The 23,812-nt window shown below is 39.2% G+C and overlaps 1 protein-coding gene across 1 annotated transcript in view; it reads left to right on the top strand.

Annotated features, from left to right (window-relative positions):
- Positions 1-22,257, top strand: part of tmem68 (transmembrane protein 68) — a 122,330-nt gene extending 100,073 nt beyond the window's left edge. The window contains exon 8 of the mRNA XM_028803539.2: positions 12,886-22,257. Within this exon, the coding sequence (XP_028659372.1) occupies positions 12,886-12,990 (105 nt within the window). The 3' untranslated portion in view covers positions 12,991-22,257. The remainder of the gene's footprint in view (positions 1-12,885) is intronic.
- Positions 22,258-23,812: the final 1,555 nt, after the last annotated feature.

The following is a 23,812-nucleotide window of genomic DNA, read 5'->3' as shown; positions in this document are numbered from 1 at the left end:
AGGTTGGAATGGAAGAAATTGATTCTGTGGACAGGTGTGCTTCATACACATAACAAGTTGAGATCAGGAGTATCTTTAATTGAGTGATTGATTGTACTCTTTCTGCCACATGGGTACACAGCCAATCTGTGGGAGCCAGAATTGTGGCTGGGTTGTAAGGGATCAAATACTTATTTCTCTCAATGATATGCAAATCAATTTATAACTTCTATGTAATGTGGTTTTTTTTTGGAATTTAGGTTGATATTCCATCTCTCTCCATTAAAATGAATCTACCATAAAAATTAAAGGCAGTTAATTTCTTTGTAAGTGAAAACTTACAAATTCAGCAGGGGATCAAATACTTATTTCCCCCACTGTATGTGAGGCCCCCAATTTACCTTGAAGCTTTTTTTAACCTTATTCCAATATCCTTGACTTTGTTTACTTTTCATAAAAAAAGATCAGTCATCATTAGCACCTACTGAGTTGTTTCCTTCTAGGTTGTAATTCTCTCCCTATTTGATTGCTCCAGCAGGTAGTTCTTCCAGGGTATCCGGTGCATGTACATGGTATACCCTACCTCCTTCAGTAGCACAAGAACATGGGTCATCATTGTCTACTTGCTTCTCTCTCCAGTTTAGAGCATCTGTGGCTCTGCCCCTTTATACAAAGCCTTTGTTTTCAGGGTGATTCATAGCAACCCATTTGAGCTGTAAGCATTTATGATAAAACCTGCACACTGCAGATATTTCTTTTGTATCACCTGATGCTAGAACCATTTCACCATATTAACATTCATTAAGGTAATACATGATATTTGAGTTACCTGTCTTGAAATGGTAATTAAACTGCTAATCAATCACTTGAATGTAGACAACAATCTCTATTATATTACAGTGATTGTTTTGTTGATGTAATCACACTCTCTTAAATTGATTCAGTGAGGCAGGCTTTTTGTTCCCAGCAATTTTTTGCATTCATTCATCAGTCTTAATATTTTTTGGTCAGCCTTATTATACTGATGCAGAAGTGTTGTATGTTGAAGAGCAAATTAATCAAATGAATGGGTGCTCTGAAATGTGATTTATAAAGTTAATTATTTTCTTACAAAATAGACCATATTTGCTCAGTAGGTCTCCTTATACAAAGTTTATGTTGATTTTAATCTGAACAAATGATTCAGAATATTTAACGATGCAATCTTCCATTTTATTCAACTGACTCAAGGTGCTATAGTCCATATGTGGAAAGGTTGTACCTTTCATGCTGTCATTTGTCTTTTAAAAATGGACTGCAAAAAGGGAGATCTATAACCTTGATTGCATTGTTCAAATTTCAGGAACATTACACAAAACAACCTGAAATAACCCCTGACCAGAGGCACCAAAATATTTAGATAGTGTTTGTATTAGCAATCAAGTATTAGAGAATGTATCACTATACAAAAAGAAGTTGTTTAAACCAGATGAATGAAGTGTGAAGGGCCCATATAGACACGAGTAGTAGAAAAGTATACAGTGGTTCCATCCATCCATTTTCCAACCCGCTGAATCCGAACACAGGGTCACGGAGGTCTGCTGGAGCCAATCCCAGCCAACACAGGGCACAAGGCAGGAACCAATCCCGGGCAGGGTGCCAACCCACCGCAGGACACACACAAACACACCCACACACCAAGCACACACTAGGGCCAATTCAGAATCGCCAATCCAACTAACCTGCATGTCTTTGGACTGAGGGAGGAAACCGGAGTGCCCAGAGGAAACCCACGCAGACACGGGGAGAACATGCAAACTCCACGCAGGGAGGACCCGGGAAGCGAACCCTATACAGTGGTTAAAAGGCAATAATATCAGTGCTAAGGTATAGATTAAGTAAAAGATAATTCCTCAGTTCCATGCTAAATCTATAATGACAATATTCAGCCACCAGCATTGTAAAATAACATGAGAAGTTTAAGGTGTTAGAGACAACCATTCAGTCTGTCAACTGTATTTGTTAGCTAATAGCTAAGCTGTCACAGAATCTCTTCCAGCTTGCTTTCAATAGCTGTCAAGCTTTCCTTTTCAAATGTTACAATATCTTGTTACTTTCAACAGTGTTTCCACCAATTAACAGAATTGTTTTTTCATTAAAAAAAAGAGTAATCAAATTCAATATAGGCGCAATAGGTTAAACATCATTAGGTCTGATTTACAGATGCAGCTGAGAGTTACTAAGTGAAACCTAGTATTGTATTTTCTAACTATACTAACTATATTTCCCAGAGGGAAATTTGTTTGCAGCAGGAAAGTAAAAAAACAGAAGACATTGTTACATAGATCCAGTAGGTAAACAAAGACACAATATTTAACAACCAATGTTACTGCATAAATGCACACTCAAGATCAATACAAAGAAGAATAATTACTTTCAACAGTACACAATTTAATATTTAGCTACATCCCTACAATTAACAGAATTTAAAATGCTTATAGCTGTAGGAATAAAAGAGTTCTTAAGCCTGTTGCTCTTTTCCATTGGAAAGCTAAATCTGCAGCCTGATGGCAACAGCTGGAATTTAGAGAATGGCTACTGTCTGACAGGATTGAGTTGGCTTTCTTTCTAACCTGTTTGCAACACATTTCAGTGCTAGAGGTCTGCTGTGAAACAATAATTTTACTGCTAAATTTTATAATGTAGTTAAAATGATTTATGTTCTTATTGCTGAGGTTGCAAACCAACAGATAAAAGCAAATTTAACAATGGATTCAATAAAGGACTTATAAAAAGTGTCATTATATTTTTTCCATTTTAAAACAGTTCAGTTTTCTAAGAAAGAAAAGTTGTGACTGCCCATTTTTACAGATTTTTACTGTATTAAGATCAAAGTTAAGTTCGTTATCAATGATTGTTCCCAGATCTCTGTATTACCCTCAAAGGTTTTCACATTTTATGGAAACATGGTGGATTTAGTTTGTCTTTTTGGCAATCATTAACACAAAAAGACTCTTTAAAGGCAAAGTGGTCTAAACTAATTACAAATATAGAACATAAAATAATTGAACACAGTAAGTATTAATGCCCTTTAAGTCAGTATTTAGTAGATGTACCTTTGACAGCCTTGAGTATGTTCCCACTGATCTGTTTCTAGCAGCTTTCCATATTTGGACACTGTGGTTTTTTCATATTCTTCTTTGCAAAACTGATTAAGCTCCATCAGGTTGTATTCAGTTAGCATGGCTAAATTGCTCCTTTCTAAGTGGGTTTGTGTATCTGTGTGTGACCTGTTCAGGATTGGTGTTTTCCACAGAGAGTGGATTTTGAGCTTTTTAACCATTTACTGCTCCAATGAGTGTTATTAATCCAGTTACAAAATTGATACATTGATGGTTAAACATCCTTTACAAAAGTGATAAACAAATTAATAGAAAACAGTACACTAAAATGATGTTTGGATAGCTAAAATCTCTAAAATCTACCAGTATAGAAAAATAAAAACCTTAACATGACTGTTAAACGAGCACAAACACCAATAGATTGCAGAATAATTGTTATCGCAGAATAAGCCTTCTCTCCTGCTTTTTACCCGGCTGCCAAAAACCCTCACTTCCTCCCCCACTCCCCGACCCTGGTAATGTATTGTTGTTTATCTGTAGTACTAGGGTGTTGTACCGTGTTGGCCATTATGAATGTAGAGAAAAGTCAAGCAAAATGACACCTTTTATTAGCTAACTAAAAAGATTACAATATGCAAGCTTTCGAGGCAACTCAGGCCCCTTCTTCAGGCAAGATGTAAACAGATTGTTTATCTTTAACCTATCGTGAATGAAAGGCTGTGTTACTCTGACATCAGAATTGATTATGACTATGCAGAAGGTATGAATACTATTATACTTTAAAGCAGGGGTGGGCAAAGTCATTCCTGGAGGGCCGCAGTGGCTGCAGGTTTTTGTTCCAACCCAATTGCTTAATAAGAAGCATTTATTGCTCAAGTAACACTTCTGCTTCATTTTAGTTGTCTCCCTCGTTAAGATTTTGAACCCTTATTGCTTATTTAAGTCTTAAACAGCTGCATTCCATCCATCCATCCATCCATTGTCTCCCGCTTATCCGAGGTCGGGTCGCGGGGGCAGCAGCTTGAGCAGAGATGCGCAGACTTCCCTCTCCCCGGCCACTTCTTCTAGCTCTTCCGGGAGAATCCCAAGGCGTTCCCAGGCCAGTCGAGAGACATAGTCCCTCCAGCGTGTCCTGGGTCTTCCTCGGGAGGATGGACGTGCCCGGAACACCTCACCAGGGAGGCGTCCAGGAGGCATCCTGATCAGATGCCCGAGCCACCTCATCTGACTCCTCTCGATGCGGAGGAGCAGCAGCTCTACTCTGAGCCCCTCCCGGATGACTGAGCTTCTCACCCTATCTTTAAGGGAAAGCCCAGACACCCTGCGGAGGAAACTCATTTCAGCCACTTGTATTCGCGATCTCGTTCTTTCGGTCACTACCCATAGCTCATGACCATAGGTGAGGGTAGGAACATAGATCGACTGGTAAATTGAGAGCTTTGCCTTGCGGCTCAGCTCCTTTTTCACCACGACAGACCAATGCAGAGCCCGCATTACTGCGGATGCCGCACCGATCCGCCTGTCGATCTCGCGCTCCATTCTTCCCTCACTCGTGAACAAGACCCCGAGATACTTGAACTCCTCCACTTGGGGCAGGATCTCGCTACCAACCCTGAGAGGGCACTCCACCCTTTTCCAGCTAAGGACCATGGTCTCGGATTTGGAGGTGCTGATTCTCATCCCAGCCGCTTCACACTCGGCTGCGAACCGATCCAGAGAGAGCTGAAGATCACGGCCTGATGAAGCAAACAGGACAACATCATCTGCAAAAAGCAGTGACCCAATCCTGAGCCCACCAAACCGGACCCCCTCAACGCCCTGGCTGCGCCTAGAAATTCTGTCCATAAAAGTTATGAAAAGAATCGGTGACAAAGGGCAGCCATGGCGGAGTCCAACTCTCACTGGAAACGGGTTCGACTTACTGACGGCAATGCGGACCAGGCTCTGGCAACGATCGTACAGGGACCGAACAGCCCTTATCAGGGGGGCCGGTACCCCATACTCTCGGAGTACCCCCCACAGGATTCCCCGAGGGACACGGTCGAATGCCTTTTCCAAGTCCACAAAACACATGTAGACTGGTTGGGCAAACTCCCATGCACCCTCCAGGACCCTGCTAAGGGTATAGAGCTGGTCCACTGTTCCACGACCAGGACAAAAACCACACTGTTCCTCCTGAATCCGAGGCTCGACTATCCGACGGACCCTCCTCTCCAGAACCCCCGAATAGACTTTTCCAGGGAGGCTGAGGAGTGTGATCCCTCTGTAGTTGGAACACACCCTCCGGTCCCCCTTCTTAAAGAGGGGGACCACCACCCCGGTCTGCCAATCCAGAGGCACTGTCCCTGTTGTCCATGCGATGTTGCAGAGGCGTGTCAGCCAAGACACTCCTACAACATCCAGAGCCTTGAGGAACTCCGGGCGTATCTCATCCACCCCCGGGGCCCTGCCACCAAGGAGTTTTTTGACCACCTCGGTGACCTCAGTCCCAGAGATGGGGGAGCCCACCTCTGAGTCCCCATGCTCTGCTTCCTCATTGGAAGGCATGTTAATGGGATTGAGGAGGTCTTCGAAGTACTCCCCCCACCGACCCACAACGTCCCGAGTCGAGGTCAGCAGCACACCATCCCCACCATATACAGTGTTGACACTGCACTGCTTCCCCTTCCTGAGACGCCGGATGGTGGACCAGAATCTCCTCGAAGCCGTCCGAAAGTCGTTCTCCATGGCCTCCCCAAACTCCTCCCACACCCGAGTTTTTGCCTCAGCAACCACCAAAGCCGCATTCCGCTTGGCCTGCCGGTACCTATCAGCTGCCTCCAGGGTCCCACAGGACAAAAGGGTCCTGTAGGACTCCTTCTTCAGCTTGACGGCATCCTTCACCGCCGGTGTCCACCAACGGGTTCGGGGATTGCCGCCACGACAGGCACCGACCACCTTACAGCCACAGCTCCGGTCAGCTGCCTCAACAATAGAGGCACGGAACATGGCCCATTCAGACTCAATGTCCCCCTCCTCCCTTGGGATGTGGTTGAAGTTCTGCCGGAGGTGGGAGTTGAAGCTACTTCTGACAGGGGGCTCTGCCAGACGTTCCCAGCAGACCCTCACAACACGTTTGGGCCTACCACGCCTGACCGGCATCCTCCCCCACCATCGAAGCCAACTCACCACCAGGTGGTGATCAGTTGACAGCTCCGCCCCTCTCTTCACCCGAGTGTCCAAGACATGTGGCCGCAAGTCTGACGACACGACCACAAAGTCGATCATCAAACTGAGGCCTAGGGTGTCCTGGTGCCAAGTGCACATATGAACACCCCTATGCTTGAACATGGTGTTCGTTATGGACAATCCATGACGAGCACAGAAGTCCAATAACAAAACACCGCTCGGGTTCAGATCGGGGGGGCCATTCCTCCCAATCACGCCCTTCCAGGTCTCACTGTCATTGCCCACGTGAGCATTGAAGTCTCCCAGCAGAACGAGGGAGTCCCCAGAAGGTATGCCCTCTAGCACATCCTCCAGGGACTCCAAAAAGGGTGGGTACTCCGAACTGCTGTTCGGTGCATACGCACAAACAACAGTTAGGACCCGTCCCCCCACCCGAAGGCAAAGGGAGGCTACCCTCTCGTCCACCGGGGTAAACCCCAATGTACAGGCTCCAAGTTGGGGGGCAATAAGTATACCCACACCTGCTCGGCGCCTCTCACCGGGGGCAACTCCAGAGTGGTACAGAGTCCAGCCCCTCTCAAGGAGATTGGTTCCAGAGTCCAAGCTGTGCGTCAAGGTGAGTCCGACTATATCTAGCCGGAACCTCTCAACTTCGCGCACTAGCTCAGGCTCCTTCCCCTTCAGAGAGGTGACATTCCACGTCCCAAGAGCCAGCTTCTGTAGCCGAGGATCGGACCGCCAAGGTCCCCGCCTTCGGCCACCACCCAACTCACACTGCACCCGACCTCCTTGGCCTCTCCCATAGGTGGTGAGCCCATGGGAAGGGGGACCCACGTTGCCTCTTCGGGCTGTGCCCGGCCGAGCCCCATGGGTGCAGGCCCGGCCACCAGGCGCTTGCCATCGAGCCCCACCTCCAGGCCTGGCTCCAGAGTGGGGCCCCGGTGACCCGCGTCCGGGCAAGGGAAAACGCCGTCCAAAATTGTTTTTCTTTATAGGAGGTTTGTTTAACTGCTCTTTGTCTCATCCCTCACCCATAAAAGCCCCGGACAACAGAGCTCCTAGGATCATTGGGACACGCAAACCCCTCCACCACGAAGATGCAAATGACAAAAGAAACCAGCAGTTATCCATTTTGCTTGTTACCCTTTACACCTGTGTGTATTTATCGTGCACTATTTGGTTTAATTAAATACTTAGAAGGAAAGAGAAGAGAAAAAAAGTGAAGGATTGAGAATTACCCATCCGTTTTACACTTCAAAGTATTTGGATGATATCCTTAGAATGGAAAAAAAAAATCTAGGATATGAGAATGACTTGACATAGCAGAGTTAAAGCACTAACAAGCCATGAAATGTAATTATTGGCAAGGATTGTTTTCTAATAAAGCAACTGGGTTGGAAAAAAAACCCGCGGCCACTGCGGCCCTCCAGGAATGACTTTGCCCACCCCTGCTTTAAAGTAAACCACAGTGCAAAGAACTTTCAAACATTAATCTATACAAGTTATTTAGTGAGCAGAAAGTCAAAATTGTCATTTGTTACTGCACTAGTATTGTAAAGAATGATCTATAATACTTCATTTTATCTGCTTAATTATTACCTGGATTGCTGAATCAAGACAGATAGCTTCTGTGTTAAAAACAGTACTTGTGATCTATTGTACTCACTACTAAATACAGTGCCTTGCAAAAGTACTGTATTCCCTGTTTGCCCTGTTTTGTTACATTACAACCTGGAATTAAAATGGATTTTTGGGGGCTTGGTACAATTTGATTTATACAATATGTCTACCACTTTGAAGTTGCAAAATATTTCTTTATTGTGACACAGACAATAATTAAGACAAAAAACAGAAATCATGAGTGTGCATAGGTATTCAATCACCAAAGTCAATACTTTGTCAAGCAACAATTTGCTGCAATTCCAGCTGCAAGTATCTTTGGGCATGTCACTATTATCTTAGCACATCTAGCCACTGGGATTTTCACCCATTCCTCAGGGTAAAACTGCTCCAACTCTTTCAAGTCAGATGGGTTACGTTAGCATACAGCAGTCTTCAACTCATGCCACAGATTCTCAATTAGATTGAGGTCTGGGCTTTGACTAGGCCATACTAAGACATTTAAATGTTTCCTTTTAAACCACTCCAGTGTAGCTTTAGCACTATGTTTAGGGACATTGTCCTGCTGGAAGGTGTACCTTTGCCTCATTCTCAGATCCCTGGCAGACTGAAACAGGTTTTCCTCAAGAATTGTCCTGTATTTAGTGCCATCCATCATTCTTTCAACCCTGGTCTAGTTTTCCTGTCCCTGCCGATGAAAAACATCCACACAGCATGCTGCTGCAACCACCAAGCCTCACTGTGGCAAGTGCTGTCGTGGTGAAGGGAAGTGTTGGGTTTGCTCCACACAAGGTGTTTCCCATGAAAGACAAAAAGTTCAATTTTAGTCTCATCCGACCACAGAACCTTCTTCCATGTGTCTGGGGAGTCATGCCACATACGGTTGGGCAAACTCCACATGTGTTTTCTTATTTTTTTTAAGCAATGTCTTTCTTTCTGGCCACTGTTCCATTAAAGCCCTGCTCTGTGAAGTGTATGGCTTAAAGTGGTCCTATGGACAGATGCTCCCATCTCTGTTGTGGATCATTGCAACTCCTTCAGTGTTTTAATAGGTGTCTTTATTATATATTTTATTAATGTCCTCCATGCCCAGTTCAGTGTTAATTTTGACAATACATTTTGATTTAGTTTTAGTCTTAGTCTTCTGACTAAATTGCATTTTAGTTTTAATCACATTTAAAATGAAGAGTAGGAGTAGAAATGATTTAATCCAAAAGCTTTTGGTCAGATAATTACAGCTCTGGTCTGTCATCACAGTTTTTTGGCCTTCAACATGCCTGAGTTAGCTGCTATAAGATTTTACCAGAAAAGGCTGGACCAAGCAGCACACATTTCGCTTCAGTATCAAGTTATAAAGAATGAGATCATCATGGACAATCTGATTTATCTGACCATGTGCACATTTTAAATGTATTCTCTGATATTTTTTCTTTAGCAACTGCAAAATACTGCTTACAATAATATTAAAAATAAAAATTCAAACATTGGTATATATGTACTGTTGAATTAATGAATTCCAAAATAATTTGGGATACTTAAATTTAAACATACCCTCAAGAGCTGTTTTTGTATCAAATACTTTTAAAATCTGTTTTGTTAGAATGTCACTCAGTTAGGTTTGCAACATTTGCTATTGTAAGATTTGTATTTACAAAATTAGCTTGTTAAAAAAAACTCTCTAAAGAGTAACATTTAATGGATGAATAATTTTTTACATGATACATTTTTCCAATATTTCAGAACTCTTGTAAAAGAGCCTTTGCTGTACTGCTTTCAAAGCATCTGACATGAGTGATAAGACTTTGTTATTGCTTTGCCTTTGTGCAAATCCACAATTACAACAGTTACCTGTAGTCAGTCATAACTAAGAGATTATATTACAATCACTAATGTACCATCTAATATATGACATAAGTGCTTTTACTACATTCTTCACGTTTTAGGGGTTATGCTCATAAACATTAGTTTGCCCTCGAAAATCAAACAAATAACACAAACTTTGTGTCTTCATAATCGTATTCAGCAATAAAGCAGTGCTGTTTTGCTGTACTGTACATGTACATATTGTATTAAGAGAGGCACTTCAGGGACTGAAATAGTAAATACATTTTATGTTAGTATTAATAAATGGAGCAGCTGCATTTCATCTGTGATGTAGACAAGCCAAATAGCCACTTCATATGAGACTTGCCTCGATGTTTAATTGCTAGGACTGTGCCTGTATGTGTATGTGGAGGTGTGCAAGGTGGGTTCATGCACAACCCAAAACTGTATCCACCAGTTACATAATGGATGGATGCATGGACAAAAAGCTGTAGATGTGCTTATCGCAAAGCTTCCATTCCTTTATTGGGACTGTGTAGGACATTGTATTAAAAGCAACTAAACGCCCGTCAGTTCATCTGCTGTAACAAATGTGTGAAACTACAAGCTGAACAGTTACAACTCACATCTGAGGCTGAGCGCATCTGATTGTGCTTTCAAAGCTGTGCAAATCTGTTTCTTAAGTAACTCGTAAGGGGATAAAACTGGCAATAACAAATCCTGTGTGTATCCTGTGTGCAAGTATTCACACTTGATGCTTTTGTATTAGCAGGGTGAACGAGAGCCAGAGCTAACGGTATTGGTGTTGGCCAGGTCGCCACCTACATATATATATATATATATATATATATATATATAACAACCCCAAATCAGAAAAACTTGGAACTGTATGGAAAATGCAAATAAGTTGGGACGGGGGCAAACAGGGCTAGTAATGAGGTAAAAAAAATCAAATAACCATGTGATTTCAAAGATATGATATCAATAGGTGATTGTAATCATGATTTGGTACAAAAATAGTTTCCACGAAGAGCTGAGTCGTTGAGGAGGAAAGATGGTTAGATGATCTGCAGTTTGTCAACAGATAAGTGAGAAAATTATTTAAATGTTTAAAAACAAACTTCCTCAGAGACAGATTGGATGGAATTTGCATATTTCTCCCTGTACATTGCATAATATCATTAAATGAATCTGTAGAAATTTCAGTGCTTAAAGGGCAGGGGTGCAGACATAAGAAGAACACTGGTGATCACCAATCCCTCAGGTGGCACTACATCAAGAACTGTCACTCACCAATAGCTGATATAACCAAAAGGGATTACAAGGGATTACTTTGGCAAACCTTTACAAGCACTACAATGTGATTTGCTTTCACAAATGCCATTTAAAACTTTACTGTACAAAAAAAAAAAGCTTTATGTTACCCTTGTCCAGAAGCGGCATTGATTTCTCTGTGCTCTGAGGAATCTGAGATGGACCACCACACAGTGTATAGGTATAGTGGTCAGATGAATCAGTATTCCAGATCTTTTATGGAACAAAATGATGCTATGTGCTCCGGACTAGACAAAAAGGACCATCTGGACTGGCGTCATAAACAAGTCTAAAAGCCAGGGTCTGTCATGGTAAGTGGTTATGCCAGTGCCCTTAGCAAAGTTAATTTATACTTGTGTGATGGCAGCATTAATGCAGAGAAGTACTCTGAGATTTTAGAGCAGCATATGCCTGCAGCCATGTATGTGTGTACTGTGTATCTCTGTGTGTGTGTGTATGTATGTGTATATATATATACACGCACATTCAAGTCATTTTATTTTCATTCTACTTTAACAATTTGGACTATATTGTTCAGTCAATTACATAAAATCCAAATTGAAAAATAATTTGTCTAGATTGTAATGTGACAAAACAGGACAAATACAGTGGGGGATGAATACTTTTGCAAGGTAGCTATACACTGCAGATTATTGGGAATGTCATATGCAGTATGTACAGTTCAGTCTGTGGTTAGTCGAGGAGTTGTGTTAACACTACTGTAACTATACAAATGGACTTCTTTCTTGGGTATTTTTATAAAGTCTACTTCTTAAAATAGATAAAGAGTATATTATGTTTTCATTTTAGAACATAGAGTCATAGTTAATAATCCCACAATATAACTTGAATGTATATGTAAAATGCCTATGCTGTTGTCCTGTTTTTACAAAATAAACACAATTATTTGTGCAGCACTTTATAGTTCCAAGGTTTACATGATGGCCTGGACAGTATTTGTGTTTGCATGTTCTTCCTTGGGCGGCACGGTGGCGCAGTGGGTAGTGCTGCAGCCTCGCAGTTGGGAGATCTGGGGACCTGGGTTCGCTTCCCGGGTCCTCCCTGCGTGGAGTTTGCATGTTCTCCCTGTGTCTGCGTGGGTTTCCTCCGGGCGCTCCGGTTTCCTCCCACAGTCCAAAGACATGCAGGTTAGGTGGATTGGCGATTCTAAATTGGCCCTAGTGTGTGCTTGGTGTGTGGGTGTGTTTGTGTGTGTCTTGCGGTGGGTTGGCACCCTGCCCGGGATTGGTTCCTGCCTTGTGCCCTGTGTTGGCTGGGATTGGCTCCAGCAGACCCCCGTGACCCTGTGTTCGGATTCACTGAATAATCACTGAATAAAGCATAAATCAGTAATAACATTTTTACAAAAAAAAAAAAAACAGGATTCAGTTGGTTACATTCAGATAGTTAAGTGAGTTCTAAGTACAGTGTTTTATCAGTATTTGGATTTGTTTGTAAACATGTTTATTTCATCCTCATTTTTTGTGCATTTGTCAGTGCTAATTTCTAACAGATACCTACTTCTTTGTTTTAGGCATTTAAAAGGTACATTTATTCTTGCCAAGAAAATTCATGATATTCCCCTTGATTCATGACTATAAATATAATTGAGCAAGTTAGCTCAGGACAGACAGTCTTAATACAATGAGTGTTTTGGCAAGCTTCTTGTCATTTTTCTGATGACCATTAAGGGCCAGTTGATAATTAATACGTAAAATTAAAGCTGATTAATTATGTCTTTATAGGCAAGCATACAATGGAAATGACCCTCTGATACTAAAGTAAATGTTTCTCTTGTCTTAGCTATTAACTTTGAAAAATGTCTAAAACCTTAGCTGAAACAAGTTTTTCTGAAACCTTTTACCTTAAAATTTTTCAGGTGAAAGAAGGAGTGCAAGCTCTTATAAACAGACACCAGAAGATACCCGGAAACATCCTACGGGCACTTTTAGAACGATTCCACAGAAGACAAAAAGATGATTAAAAATAATATATATATATTTTTAAATGTGTTACATTTTTAATTGTATTTTTCTGACTTATTTACGGTCATTGTATTGTGCTCCTGCTTTGATTTTTTGAGTACATTTTTATGACAATATTTTGTAAAGTAAAATGTAGGAAACAATTTATAATTGACTTGGAAAAGGTACAGTATATTATTAACATTTCAATTAAGTGGGATACAAGGTATCTGATGACAAAGTGTGTCTGCTGAGGATTTCTCTTACACTGAACATCAAAGTGGTTCTCAAATGGTGTTAGTTATTCCCCCCATCCCTATGCTGACTTTTATTCAGAGGTTTTTCTCGTTTTTTTTTTTTTTTTTCTTAATACGATAAATGTTATACCTGAACAGAATATTTTAAAGTGTATTTTTGTTCCACTTAAACATTTTTGGAATCCTCACTTTACATTTTAAATTTATTTATTCTGCAAATTGCTCGCATTTGCAGGTTTTTTATACTGCAAATTCTAATTGCTGTGATCTTTTCTAAAGGAGATTTTAATTAGCTCATTGAGTACAGGTGATTTTAAGTGATTTGTATCATGTTTAAAGCTTCTGTATGATTATTTTGAGCAACCCTAGTACTCCTTTTCTCATTGCACCTATTTAAACCTAATGTTCGCGCATTGATCTTTACTCTGAGGTGCACTGAACCTAAGTCTTAAGTGGTGCTTTATTTCATTGACCTTTTAAGACACTGCATCATTAATTTGCATAAGTCTGTTAAACTTGTCCTAATTTTATTAAGTGATTTGGGACATGAACTAAAAATAGTAATGTTTGGGCTGTTGTGGCCTTTGCAAGTACTATTGCACTGCAGTACATCCCTGTGTCTTAGGAATGATGACATTGAAAATAATCTACAGCAAATGAAAAGGACGAATATAGTCGATCATTTCTGGAAGTTGAGTGTGTACACTGCCACACATAAGATTCCAGTAAGTGTTTAACTTTTTAACCATCAAAAAAGAGCAGTGTGCAAATATTTAAAATGTAGCAGAGGCTAAAGTGTTGGCCTGTAAACTGCAAGGCTTCAGGTTCAGTGCCCACCAGTGTCAGACTGTGACCCTGAGCAAGTTACATAAATTTGTTAGTACTACAAATATAAAAATGTTCTATAGTTCTATGCTCGTATTCATGCTAATGACGTGATGTAAATTTTTATTTTAGACATTCAGATAGCCTTGATGAAAACAAGCCATTCAGCCTGAAAATAATGCATTCACCTTTAAATATGTGATTCTAATTTGGTGTTGAACTATGCACATATTTTTATTTTATCTTTAGTTTTTTTGTCAGTATTTCATACTGAAGTGTTACTTTTGTGCAATATCATAAAACATGTGTTATTCTGTGTGACGCCATATGGATATATTTACATTTTGAACGTATATTAAGTGCTTAACTCAAAGTTACACAGTGGTGGATGTCAAAGTTTAAACGAATTTCTGAATGGAGAACTGGAGCCAAGTCTCAGTGTTGTAGGCTTGTATTGTCAACTTTATCAGCTTATTAAGCTTGCTTACTAGCCTGGATTGCTGTTATCTTGTGAGGGATCATACTTTTTATCTAGGTACAGTAAAGTTCAGAATCCAGTCTTTTTGTTCTGACGTCTGTAGTAAAGAAAACAAGTTTAGTGTATTAATACATCTTTGATAAACAGCGTTTGTTGTCAATTAAGTGTGTCACATTAAACAACTTTTCCGGCAGTTTTTTTTTTTTATTTTGCAAACTTTGTTTAACTGATCTTGAGTTGGAAACCGTCATGGTGTGCACCCATTCACCCTCAGTCTTTCTTCTGACAGAAAATCTGTCCAACCAGTCTGCGGCATGCCTTAAGACTTGATTTTTGTCTTACGTAATAGGAGTGGCCTCTGTGCATGCAAGAGTTGACAGCCAGTAAGCACTCACCTGGAAGTGCAATGCAAATAATGCAGCTATAAGGAATGTGTTTTGGACTTCATCAACAAGAATAGACTGGTCTGTCTAATGTTTCATGCTTTACGTTCCACAGCAGAGTGGAAAAATGATAAAAGGGGGTGACATTGTGGGTGAAATTGCTGTACCTGGAAGGCATTTGCGCAATGCTGGATTTGTCAGGTAGCATGTTGCTGGCTGTCAGAAAAAGGGAAAAATTTGCAATATTTTGGAAATGTGAGACTACCATGAAAGGTTGTCACCCAGTTGTGTAATTTTGTTATGTTCTGCAAAAGTTAGTTGTGTAATCTGACATCTTCAGGTAACGATCAGCAATCACAGTCATCAAGTGTGACATCCCCTGTGCCTAGAAGTTGTGTAATGTGCCACTGGCTTAACTTTTGCACACATGTCATTTTTTTTCTTCTGTGTGTGCGTTATTTAAAAAATGCTCATGACTTAGAACAATTTAATTTCATCAATGGAGCACACCCATTTAGTGGAAAGCACTATGACTATAAAGAGCCAAACACTTTTGTCACTAGGAGTATACTTTTAAGAAACATTCCCTTAATTTCTTCATTCCTCTTATTAGCTTTCTGAATCATATTATTGTCTATAGCCCATTTAACAACTGCTAGGGAGCGTTTCAAAATAACCCACTCTATGACCGTTTTACAGCAGAGATAGAGATAAAAAAAATATTAAAACTGGGTGGTATGAAACAACTCAAACTTTTGTGATAGTGACAGGTTCATGAAATTTCAAAACAAACTTGCCTTAGGTTCAAGCAACAAAAAATTGCGATGCCATTATAAAATGTCAGTAAAGTGTCAATTCTGTTTTGTCACTTTGACATATCACCATTGGCTCCAAGTGTTAAAGCTATGACAGAGGAGATGTCTGTGTATAAAATGCTCTCGTTTGTTGTTGAGCGAATCAAATGTATAATCACAGTACAGGCACACACAAAATTAGCCTGTACATGCATTAGCAAAATGTAATCAACAAATCATTTTGCAGGCAAAATCTTCGAGGTATCTGAAGCTGTAATAATGCTTTATTTGGACTTGATTACTCTTAACTGTAGTGGCTGACAGGAGCAGTGCTCCAGCACATCAGCTGGAGTGTCAAACTCAAGTCCTGGAGGGCTGCTGCGTTTCCTGACTTGCATCCCACAAATAATGCAAGTTGTTTCATTTTGTGTCCATTCTAAAAAGTATTTATTACCTCTATAGGATTAGCAGGTAATTCTATTCATTGGGTAATCTATTCAGGAATAATTGTTTTATAAGACTGAAACCCATGCATTAGGCTGTATTACAGCCTCATATTATTGTTATTATTATTATTATTTACATTTTATACTGAAGGATTCTTCAACAATTTAGCTCCATTGTGCTGAATGATTTTAGCATATGGAGTAAGGATGTAACTCACAGAAACTCTTTCTGCAGAATTTAAGCATAACAGAAAAGTTCACTACCAGATTTGATTAATATCCTGTGAGTAAATCTTTATCTTCTACTCGGTTTAGCACTAACTATTAAAAAAAAATCCTAATTAGAACTTTTAAAACAACTGTACCTGGTAGTTAACAATACAGCAGTGATTTGTAGCTATCTGTAGTTGTATCTAGTAGACAAAATGTCAAAAGACTAGTTCCTGATTGTGTTCGACTAGAATGCCACTTTTCCACTAACTTGAACCCTACTCTAGAGAGTCATAGGCCTAGTCCAGTGATAGACTCACTGTGTGACTCAAGGAAGACACTTAACATAACAGTGTGCCACTGTGGAGGCAAGCAAACAAATTCACTTGTCTCTTATTATTTGTAAGTTGCTTTGGATAAAAAACATGTAAAATGAAAAAGATCAGCTTTTAGACATAAGTAGCATATAGGGTCAGGAAGAATAATTTGAGAGATGGTTGCAATGAAAACGTGACGCCACTCTGGGCCTCCACAGAGGGAGTTGTGTAACAATGTTTTTGTAAGATGCATTTTATTAATTTAATTATTGTTTCTTAGATATATGTCCTTAACTAATGTGATACACAGGTTCAACATGCATTACAGATATTTTGTTTTCATACTTTTTTCTTTTATACAATTGGAGCACAAGTAGGTTAATTAACTTGCTCAGGGGCACACAGTTAGTAAGAGGTGACAGTTTAACTGATACCTTTACGTCTTGAAGTCAAATGCTTCATGTCACTACATCATATGTACCGGTACTATAAGAAAGTAAGAGCTCAGGGACTTCAGTTATAGCCTGTAGTTGAAACTCTTTACTTTTTTTCCTAAGCAGTGTGTAGTTTTAAACAGTTATTTGTAAATCTTACTGTTAATTACCATTGATTTATACTTTTTGATTCATTTATTTTTGTGCAGTCTCTGCCACCATCTTTTATATGGTAACAGAATAGACCAGAACATACTTCTGTTGAAAAACTGAACTAACCTCTTTTTAAATAATCGTGAGAGAAAAAAAGAAACATCATCCATTTGAATATGGTTATATTATGGCAGTGATTAGCCATAATATTGTGTTGTTTTTGGTAGCTATTTGCATTTTTTTTTTGTCGATTCTCTTCTTTTTACTCTTTCTCTCTTTAAAATATTTCTACAGGGTGATAAACAGATGAAAGGTCCATCATTAGTAAAAATGTAGTGCACACAACATCAGACGTGAGTAGTTGGTGATGTATGTGTCTGTAGAACAGACACTTTTAAATACATCTTTTTGTACTTGGGCTCAATTGCAATAGAAGTGGCACAACTGCAGTATGTATTAAAGTTTATGTGTTGTGTATATATACATATATATGTACACACACACACACACACACACAAAGTGAGAAAGAGGGTGTAATATTAAAAGATTGGATATTGCTATGCAATATTTTTGAAGTTATAAATGAGAGAATTATTTGTTCAGCTGAGCTGAGCAGTATAGGTTTTAAATTCTTTGTCATAATTTAGTCTTTAAGACATTTTATTGACAGCAGAGAGGTGTTTTCACATTGTACTCTTAAAAACCCTATGACAGTATTTTTGTCATAAAAAAGAGCATTAATATTGTATTGTTTTCTGTGCTATCAAGTAGTGTGTACAGAAATTCAGCTATTATAACAAAAAAGGCAAAACCTAATGTGAGACTTGTGTTTGGAGACATTGCTGGGTTTTGAATTAGTTTGTCTGTCATTAGGCACTTTGTAGACAGGAATAGACATGACAGTACAGTAGACAGGACTGTTTGCAATATTAGAGGTAAATTTAGTGTATAATAAACATTACCTCATATCTAGACAAATATAAAACGTGTAAGTTTTGACAATTTCAAAAATAGATCTTAAATTTATATATTGTACTAAATATCAGTATATATGTTTAACCAAAGTTTTCATGAGCTATTGTATGCGTCTCAAGATGTTTTTGTAAGGCTGATTCCAAAGTTATTCTTAACGCATGGGTCAGGCTTGCCATAGTCTTTAACAAAATTAGCTACATACTGTAAATGCTTTCTAGTTTGATATTGCAAGCCTAAAGACAACTGTTGCTTATTTTTTTATTATATTTATTAATGCAGCATAGTAGCACAGTGGTTAGTGCTGCAGTATGACTGCCCAAGACACCCGAGTCCCACTCACATCCTGATCGTTCACTCTGTGCAGTATTTTGGATTCTCGTAGTGTCTGCACATTTCCTCCCACATTCCAAAAACATTCATGTTAGCTTAAATGATAGCTGCACGTGTGTGAAAGTACCTTGTGATGGACAGGTTCCACATCCAGAGTTGTTACTGCCTTGAACCCAGTACTTCTTGAAGAGTCCTGATTAAGTGGATTCTGGAAATAAATATATGGAAGAATATTTTTAAAAGTGTGTGCAGTCATTTAGATGAGCGGAATTCTAGAGTTGTGTTTAAAGCAGGTGTGCACTGTCTTTTTTTAAGAGGTTATTCGACAAGACATTGGTGCGGCTTAAGGTAATCACACAGGTGAAATGGCTAGCTTTCAGTAGCCCACTACCTTTACTGGCACATGTACAGTATAATAAACGCTCAACCTAACAGCCATTTAACTGCCGTTTACAGTTTAGGTTACACAGTTACTGGTGCAACCAGCTAGAGATCTATACATTTAAAAAACACTTCTTTTTATAGAATATATACTTCCTACTATATAAAAGTTTCCCAATCTGTGACAATAAAATATTTTTTTACTAGATAGCATTCCGTTTTATAGTCCAAACTTATTTCCTGTACAGGTATATATTTTACATATAGTGTGTTAGCCTCATAGCACTGGGGATGCAAGTTTAGTTCCTGTTTCAGCCTTGTTGTGTTACGTTCATCCCCGTGTCTGCTGTGGATTTCTTGTGGTATTTCGGTTTCAACTTGAGGGCCTTAGAGCAACTGACAACTGGGAATAACCCCTGTGAGGGTTTGACCATGACGTCCTGAGAAGCGGGCCTGATACAACCAGAAGTGGGATCTGTTACCTTGTGACTGTACAGTGGGAAAAATTTGTGAGTTCAGAAAATGAACAATGCACAGATGACCCTTTGCACAAATATTTTTTAAATTACCTAAACTGTATGCAGAGCTGGCTCTTGCATTTTTGCTGCCCTAGGTGAAGCTGTAAATGGTGTGATGGCTTGCACCACCACCATCTACTCAAAGCACCATGATGTTCCAACAATGATGGATGGATTAAAAGCCAGAAGTCTGTATGATCATCAGCATCAAGTGACTCCGTGAGAACCCTAACTACAAAGAGGACTATTTCATTTATGTTAGGTAGAATGCCCAGAGGGGACTGGGCGGTCTCGTCCTGGAACCCCTACAGATTTAATTTTTTTCTCCAGCTTTGTGGAGTGTTTTTTTTTTTTTGTTTTTTCGCTCCACCCTGGCCATCGGACCTTACTCCTTTTCTATGTTAACTAATGTTGTCTTATTTTAATTTCTTATTTTGTCTTTTATTTTTCTTCATTATGTAAAGCACTTTGAGCTACTTTTTGTATGAAAATGTGCTATATAAATAAATGTTGTTGTTGTGAGACCCCCCCCCCCCCCAACACAAGCAACTGCTACATTATTTGGTAGATTTTTCAAGTATTATCTATGTTAATACCAATATATAATAACCATACTTATAGTAATATAAAACAGGTATAATTTGCATAGCATTAAACATGGAATTAAAGAAATGTCAAGGCTGTGGAGAGTACACTGAACACTTCAGCAGTTAGGTGGAACTCCTATTTTTCTTCTTTAAGTATTGTCAGCATTCCTTCCCGGGATATACAAACTTCTTATAAAACTGCTTGTAATTCAATATTCTGTTTGTGTAAAATAAAAGAAGAAACGGAGAGAAAAATATACGTATGTGTGTATCCAAAATTTGCATCAACCCAATGTCGAAATAATGTCTAGTATATAAAATAAGAACAAACTTGCTAAAAGAATAGAGTACTAAAACAAAAGTAAAACTACAAACTTGCACTAGAAGGAAGTAAAGAAATGTGATGTTCCGCATAAAGTTAGCCACAGTAATGTGGTGCAATGTGTTCTAGGATTTGGAAGACCATCCATAAAGGGCTTGTGTAAGTTGTCAGACATTGACATCAAACATCGCTAGCATGCTAAAATAATGTAAACAATACAGTATAATCAGGTTAATGGGAGTTGGACAACTCTATTGAGTCTGAGAGTTCATTGGTCAAGGTTGGTATCATTTTATAAAAGCCCTGCACCCAAATTACACTGCCGAAAGTGATCGCCACGTTCGCTGTTCGCATGACATGCTGTTTGTATGGCTGATTAGTTAAGGGTTTCACACTTTATTTATTTCATCTGTTGACAAAATCCCAAGTATCCTCCAAAGTGATCTTTTACTTTCTCAGATTTAAATGTCCTCAGGTGCTCAGTCTTAAGTATGTGCTATGGCTGCTTATTCTGTGCCACATACTCACCAAGCAGACATCATAATTTTAGTACTGCCAGGAACTCTTGTGAAGTTTTATAATACTTTTTCATATTTAAATTAAAATGTGCATTTTCACTGGCACCTTTCAATCAATTATTTAACACCACATAGCTCTAGCTTGGTCATTGGCAGTAATGCTGGGTTGTCCACTTCTGTTGATTTCTTTGTTAAAAAACAATCTCACATTTCCCACGGTGCATGTATGTTGTATTAAATGGATCTGAATTGTATGGGTAACATTTGTAAAGATGTCTTCATATAAAAGGTTTACTTTCCTGAAAGGAAGAAAGAAAATGGTATATTTATAGGAAGGAAAGCAGTAGAATTGTTCAAATTCTGCTAGCTGAGTTGCCGTCCATATGTGAAGAACAACAGTCCTTAGAGAGACATGGAATAATATGTAACTTAATTTTGGTTGCTAATTTTTATATAATTGATAAACCAAAAAAATCAACCAACGGCTTCATGATAAATTGTGAATGGATAGAGAGCTTTCCAGTTGTCTAGATAGAAAGGCAGGATGTTACATCAAGAAATTAACGCATTCACTGAAACCAACGACATTTTTTTTTTAAATCATGCATGTGAGTATGCAAAATCTTAACATTACATCAGAATGCTTCTGCAAGCCTACTGCAGCAGTTGCGCAGTTATAGCAGCTTAGTAGTTAGTGTCACTTTTGATAACCGTTATTTGAAAATCGTCTCGCTGCCACTGCTAGCACTTTGTGAGCTGATCCCTCTCCTTGTGTGTGCTGTTGAACCTTTGTGACAAATGCAGTACACCGGAGTAAGGTGTCTAGTACTGATGTTTTACATATTATGATATCCTGGGTTTCAAAGCAGTCAGCACTATCGCTGCAATGTTTTGTGGTCTGTAGTTATGATGTATACATTGTCGTGAGTAAAAAAAATATATATATATAAATAAATATCTGCGTAACTGTTATAAGTGCTGTAATTATTAAATAGTTCAATTGTCACACTGCTTACAGGATAGCAGATATGTGATTGCAAAATGGAACTTTTGCATTAAAAAATCTTGTTAATATTGGTAAATAATAGTCAAGGAGAGCTGGAAAATTAGTCTTATTGAAGAAAAACTATACATCCTCTTAGGTTTATAAAGAAATATTTACATTTATGCAACAAAAAATCGTCAATCATGTTTTTTTTTCTAATTCTAAGTAACAAAGATGGTTTTAAAACTGTGATTAGCATCACTTCTGACTCCATGGCAGTACTGTCAACTGTACTGGTTGATTGGTTGAACACTTTGAGCATTGAAATTCTCCTTTTGGCTGTGCAATTGTTTTAATTAAACATGACTTTTTTTAAAGCATTTCTTGTTATTTTTCCTTTCGTTTATTATGTTTACTGGAATTTTTTCCTGAGTAATCAGCAGACATGCTTACCTTGGATCAGCGTCTCCTGTTGTCTTCACTCAACCAAAGCTCGAATTTGTGTGGGGACTGTGAGGTGTCCATTGCAAGGACTTGCCATGCAGTATGACTCTCTTGTAAATCTAACCACAAGGATATGCTGCAGCTACACACTTCACAGAATGGCCTAAGGAGGGAAGGAGGGTATGGATCTATCTATCTATCTATCTATCTATCTATCTATCTATCTATCTATCTATCTATCTATCTATCTATCTATCTATCTATCTATCTATCTATCTATCTATCTATCTATCCTTCAAGCTGACTCGTGTCTTTTAATGACTATCACAGGTGCCTTCACACTTGTAATCACTCATTCACACAGTAGTAAATGGAGAAGAAAATACACTCAACTGTTCTGTGTCACACTAATCTTGGGAAAGAGATTGAAAACCAGAGAGTTGACTAAGGAGGAAAGACAGCTGGGAACGGCCAAGATTAAAGCAACAAGACCATCTCCAATGAGCTTAGTGTCCCTGGGATCACTGTTGCCAATATTACAAAGACGTTTCCTTGGATGTAGCCACATGGTAAAAAATTGACCTAAGATTGAAGAAAAAGATTGTTCAAATGGTGGACAAAGAACAGGAAAAACTTCAAAACAGGTCTAGGTTGACATTCAAGCTCCAGGTGCAACAGTTTCAAGTCACACCATCCCTCCCTGTCTGGATGAAAATGGGCTCCATGGTAGATAACATAGACCCAACTGCTCAGGGAGAGCGAATTTTACCACAGTGCATTTTGACAAGCCACAATCCTAAAAGAATGGATGGCCTTTGGACACGTGAATCAAAACAAAAACTTGATGATGAATCACACCAACTCTGTGTTTATGATTAAAAAAAAAAAAACTTAATAGCTTTTAAAGGAAAGAACACTATCCCTACAATGAAACATGGAGGAGGTTTCTTTGCTGCCTCTTTGACTATCAGAAGACTATTAGGGCATTCTAGGGTAAAACATACTGCCCAGTTTCAGAAAGATGTGTCATACCTCAAAAAGCACCTAAGAATGGAGGAAAAGAAAACATTGGACTGTTCTGAAGTGGCCTACTGCGAGCCCTGATCTGAATCCCATTCAACATCTGTGAAGATACTCCAAAGTCAAAGCTGTGAGAAGGCGCCCATCAGACCTGAGAGAACTGAAGAATAGTGGGCCAGACAAGCAGAAGTGGAGAAATCTCATTTAAAGCTACAGAAAGTGCTTGATGGCAGTTATTGTCTCCAAAGGCTGTGCCGCATAATGTTGGGTTAAGGGCATCAATATTTTTGTCTGTGGCATTTGTATTTCTTTCATTATTAAAAATAATTTACTTGCTCATAAATCAAAAACAAAACTTCTGCTCAATTAACCTCCTTGGTGCTCATCCTGAGAGTCTCTTAGGCTTGGAATTTTATGTGCAATGGTTAACCCCGAGTGTCTGTTGAGTTAAGCTTTTATGATCCA

Source organism: Erpetoichthys calabaricus, chromosome 6 (genome assembly GCF_900747795.2).
Source record: "Erpetoichthys calabaricus chromosome 6, fErpCal1.3, whole genome shotgun sequence".
NCBI lineage: Eukaryota > Metazoa > Chordata > Cladistia > Polypteriformes > Polypteridae > Erpetoichthys > Erpetoichthys calabaricus.
The sequence above is the reverse complement of the archived record's forward strand: the minus strand, read 5'-3'. Positions and strand labels throughout refer to the sequence as shown.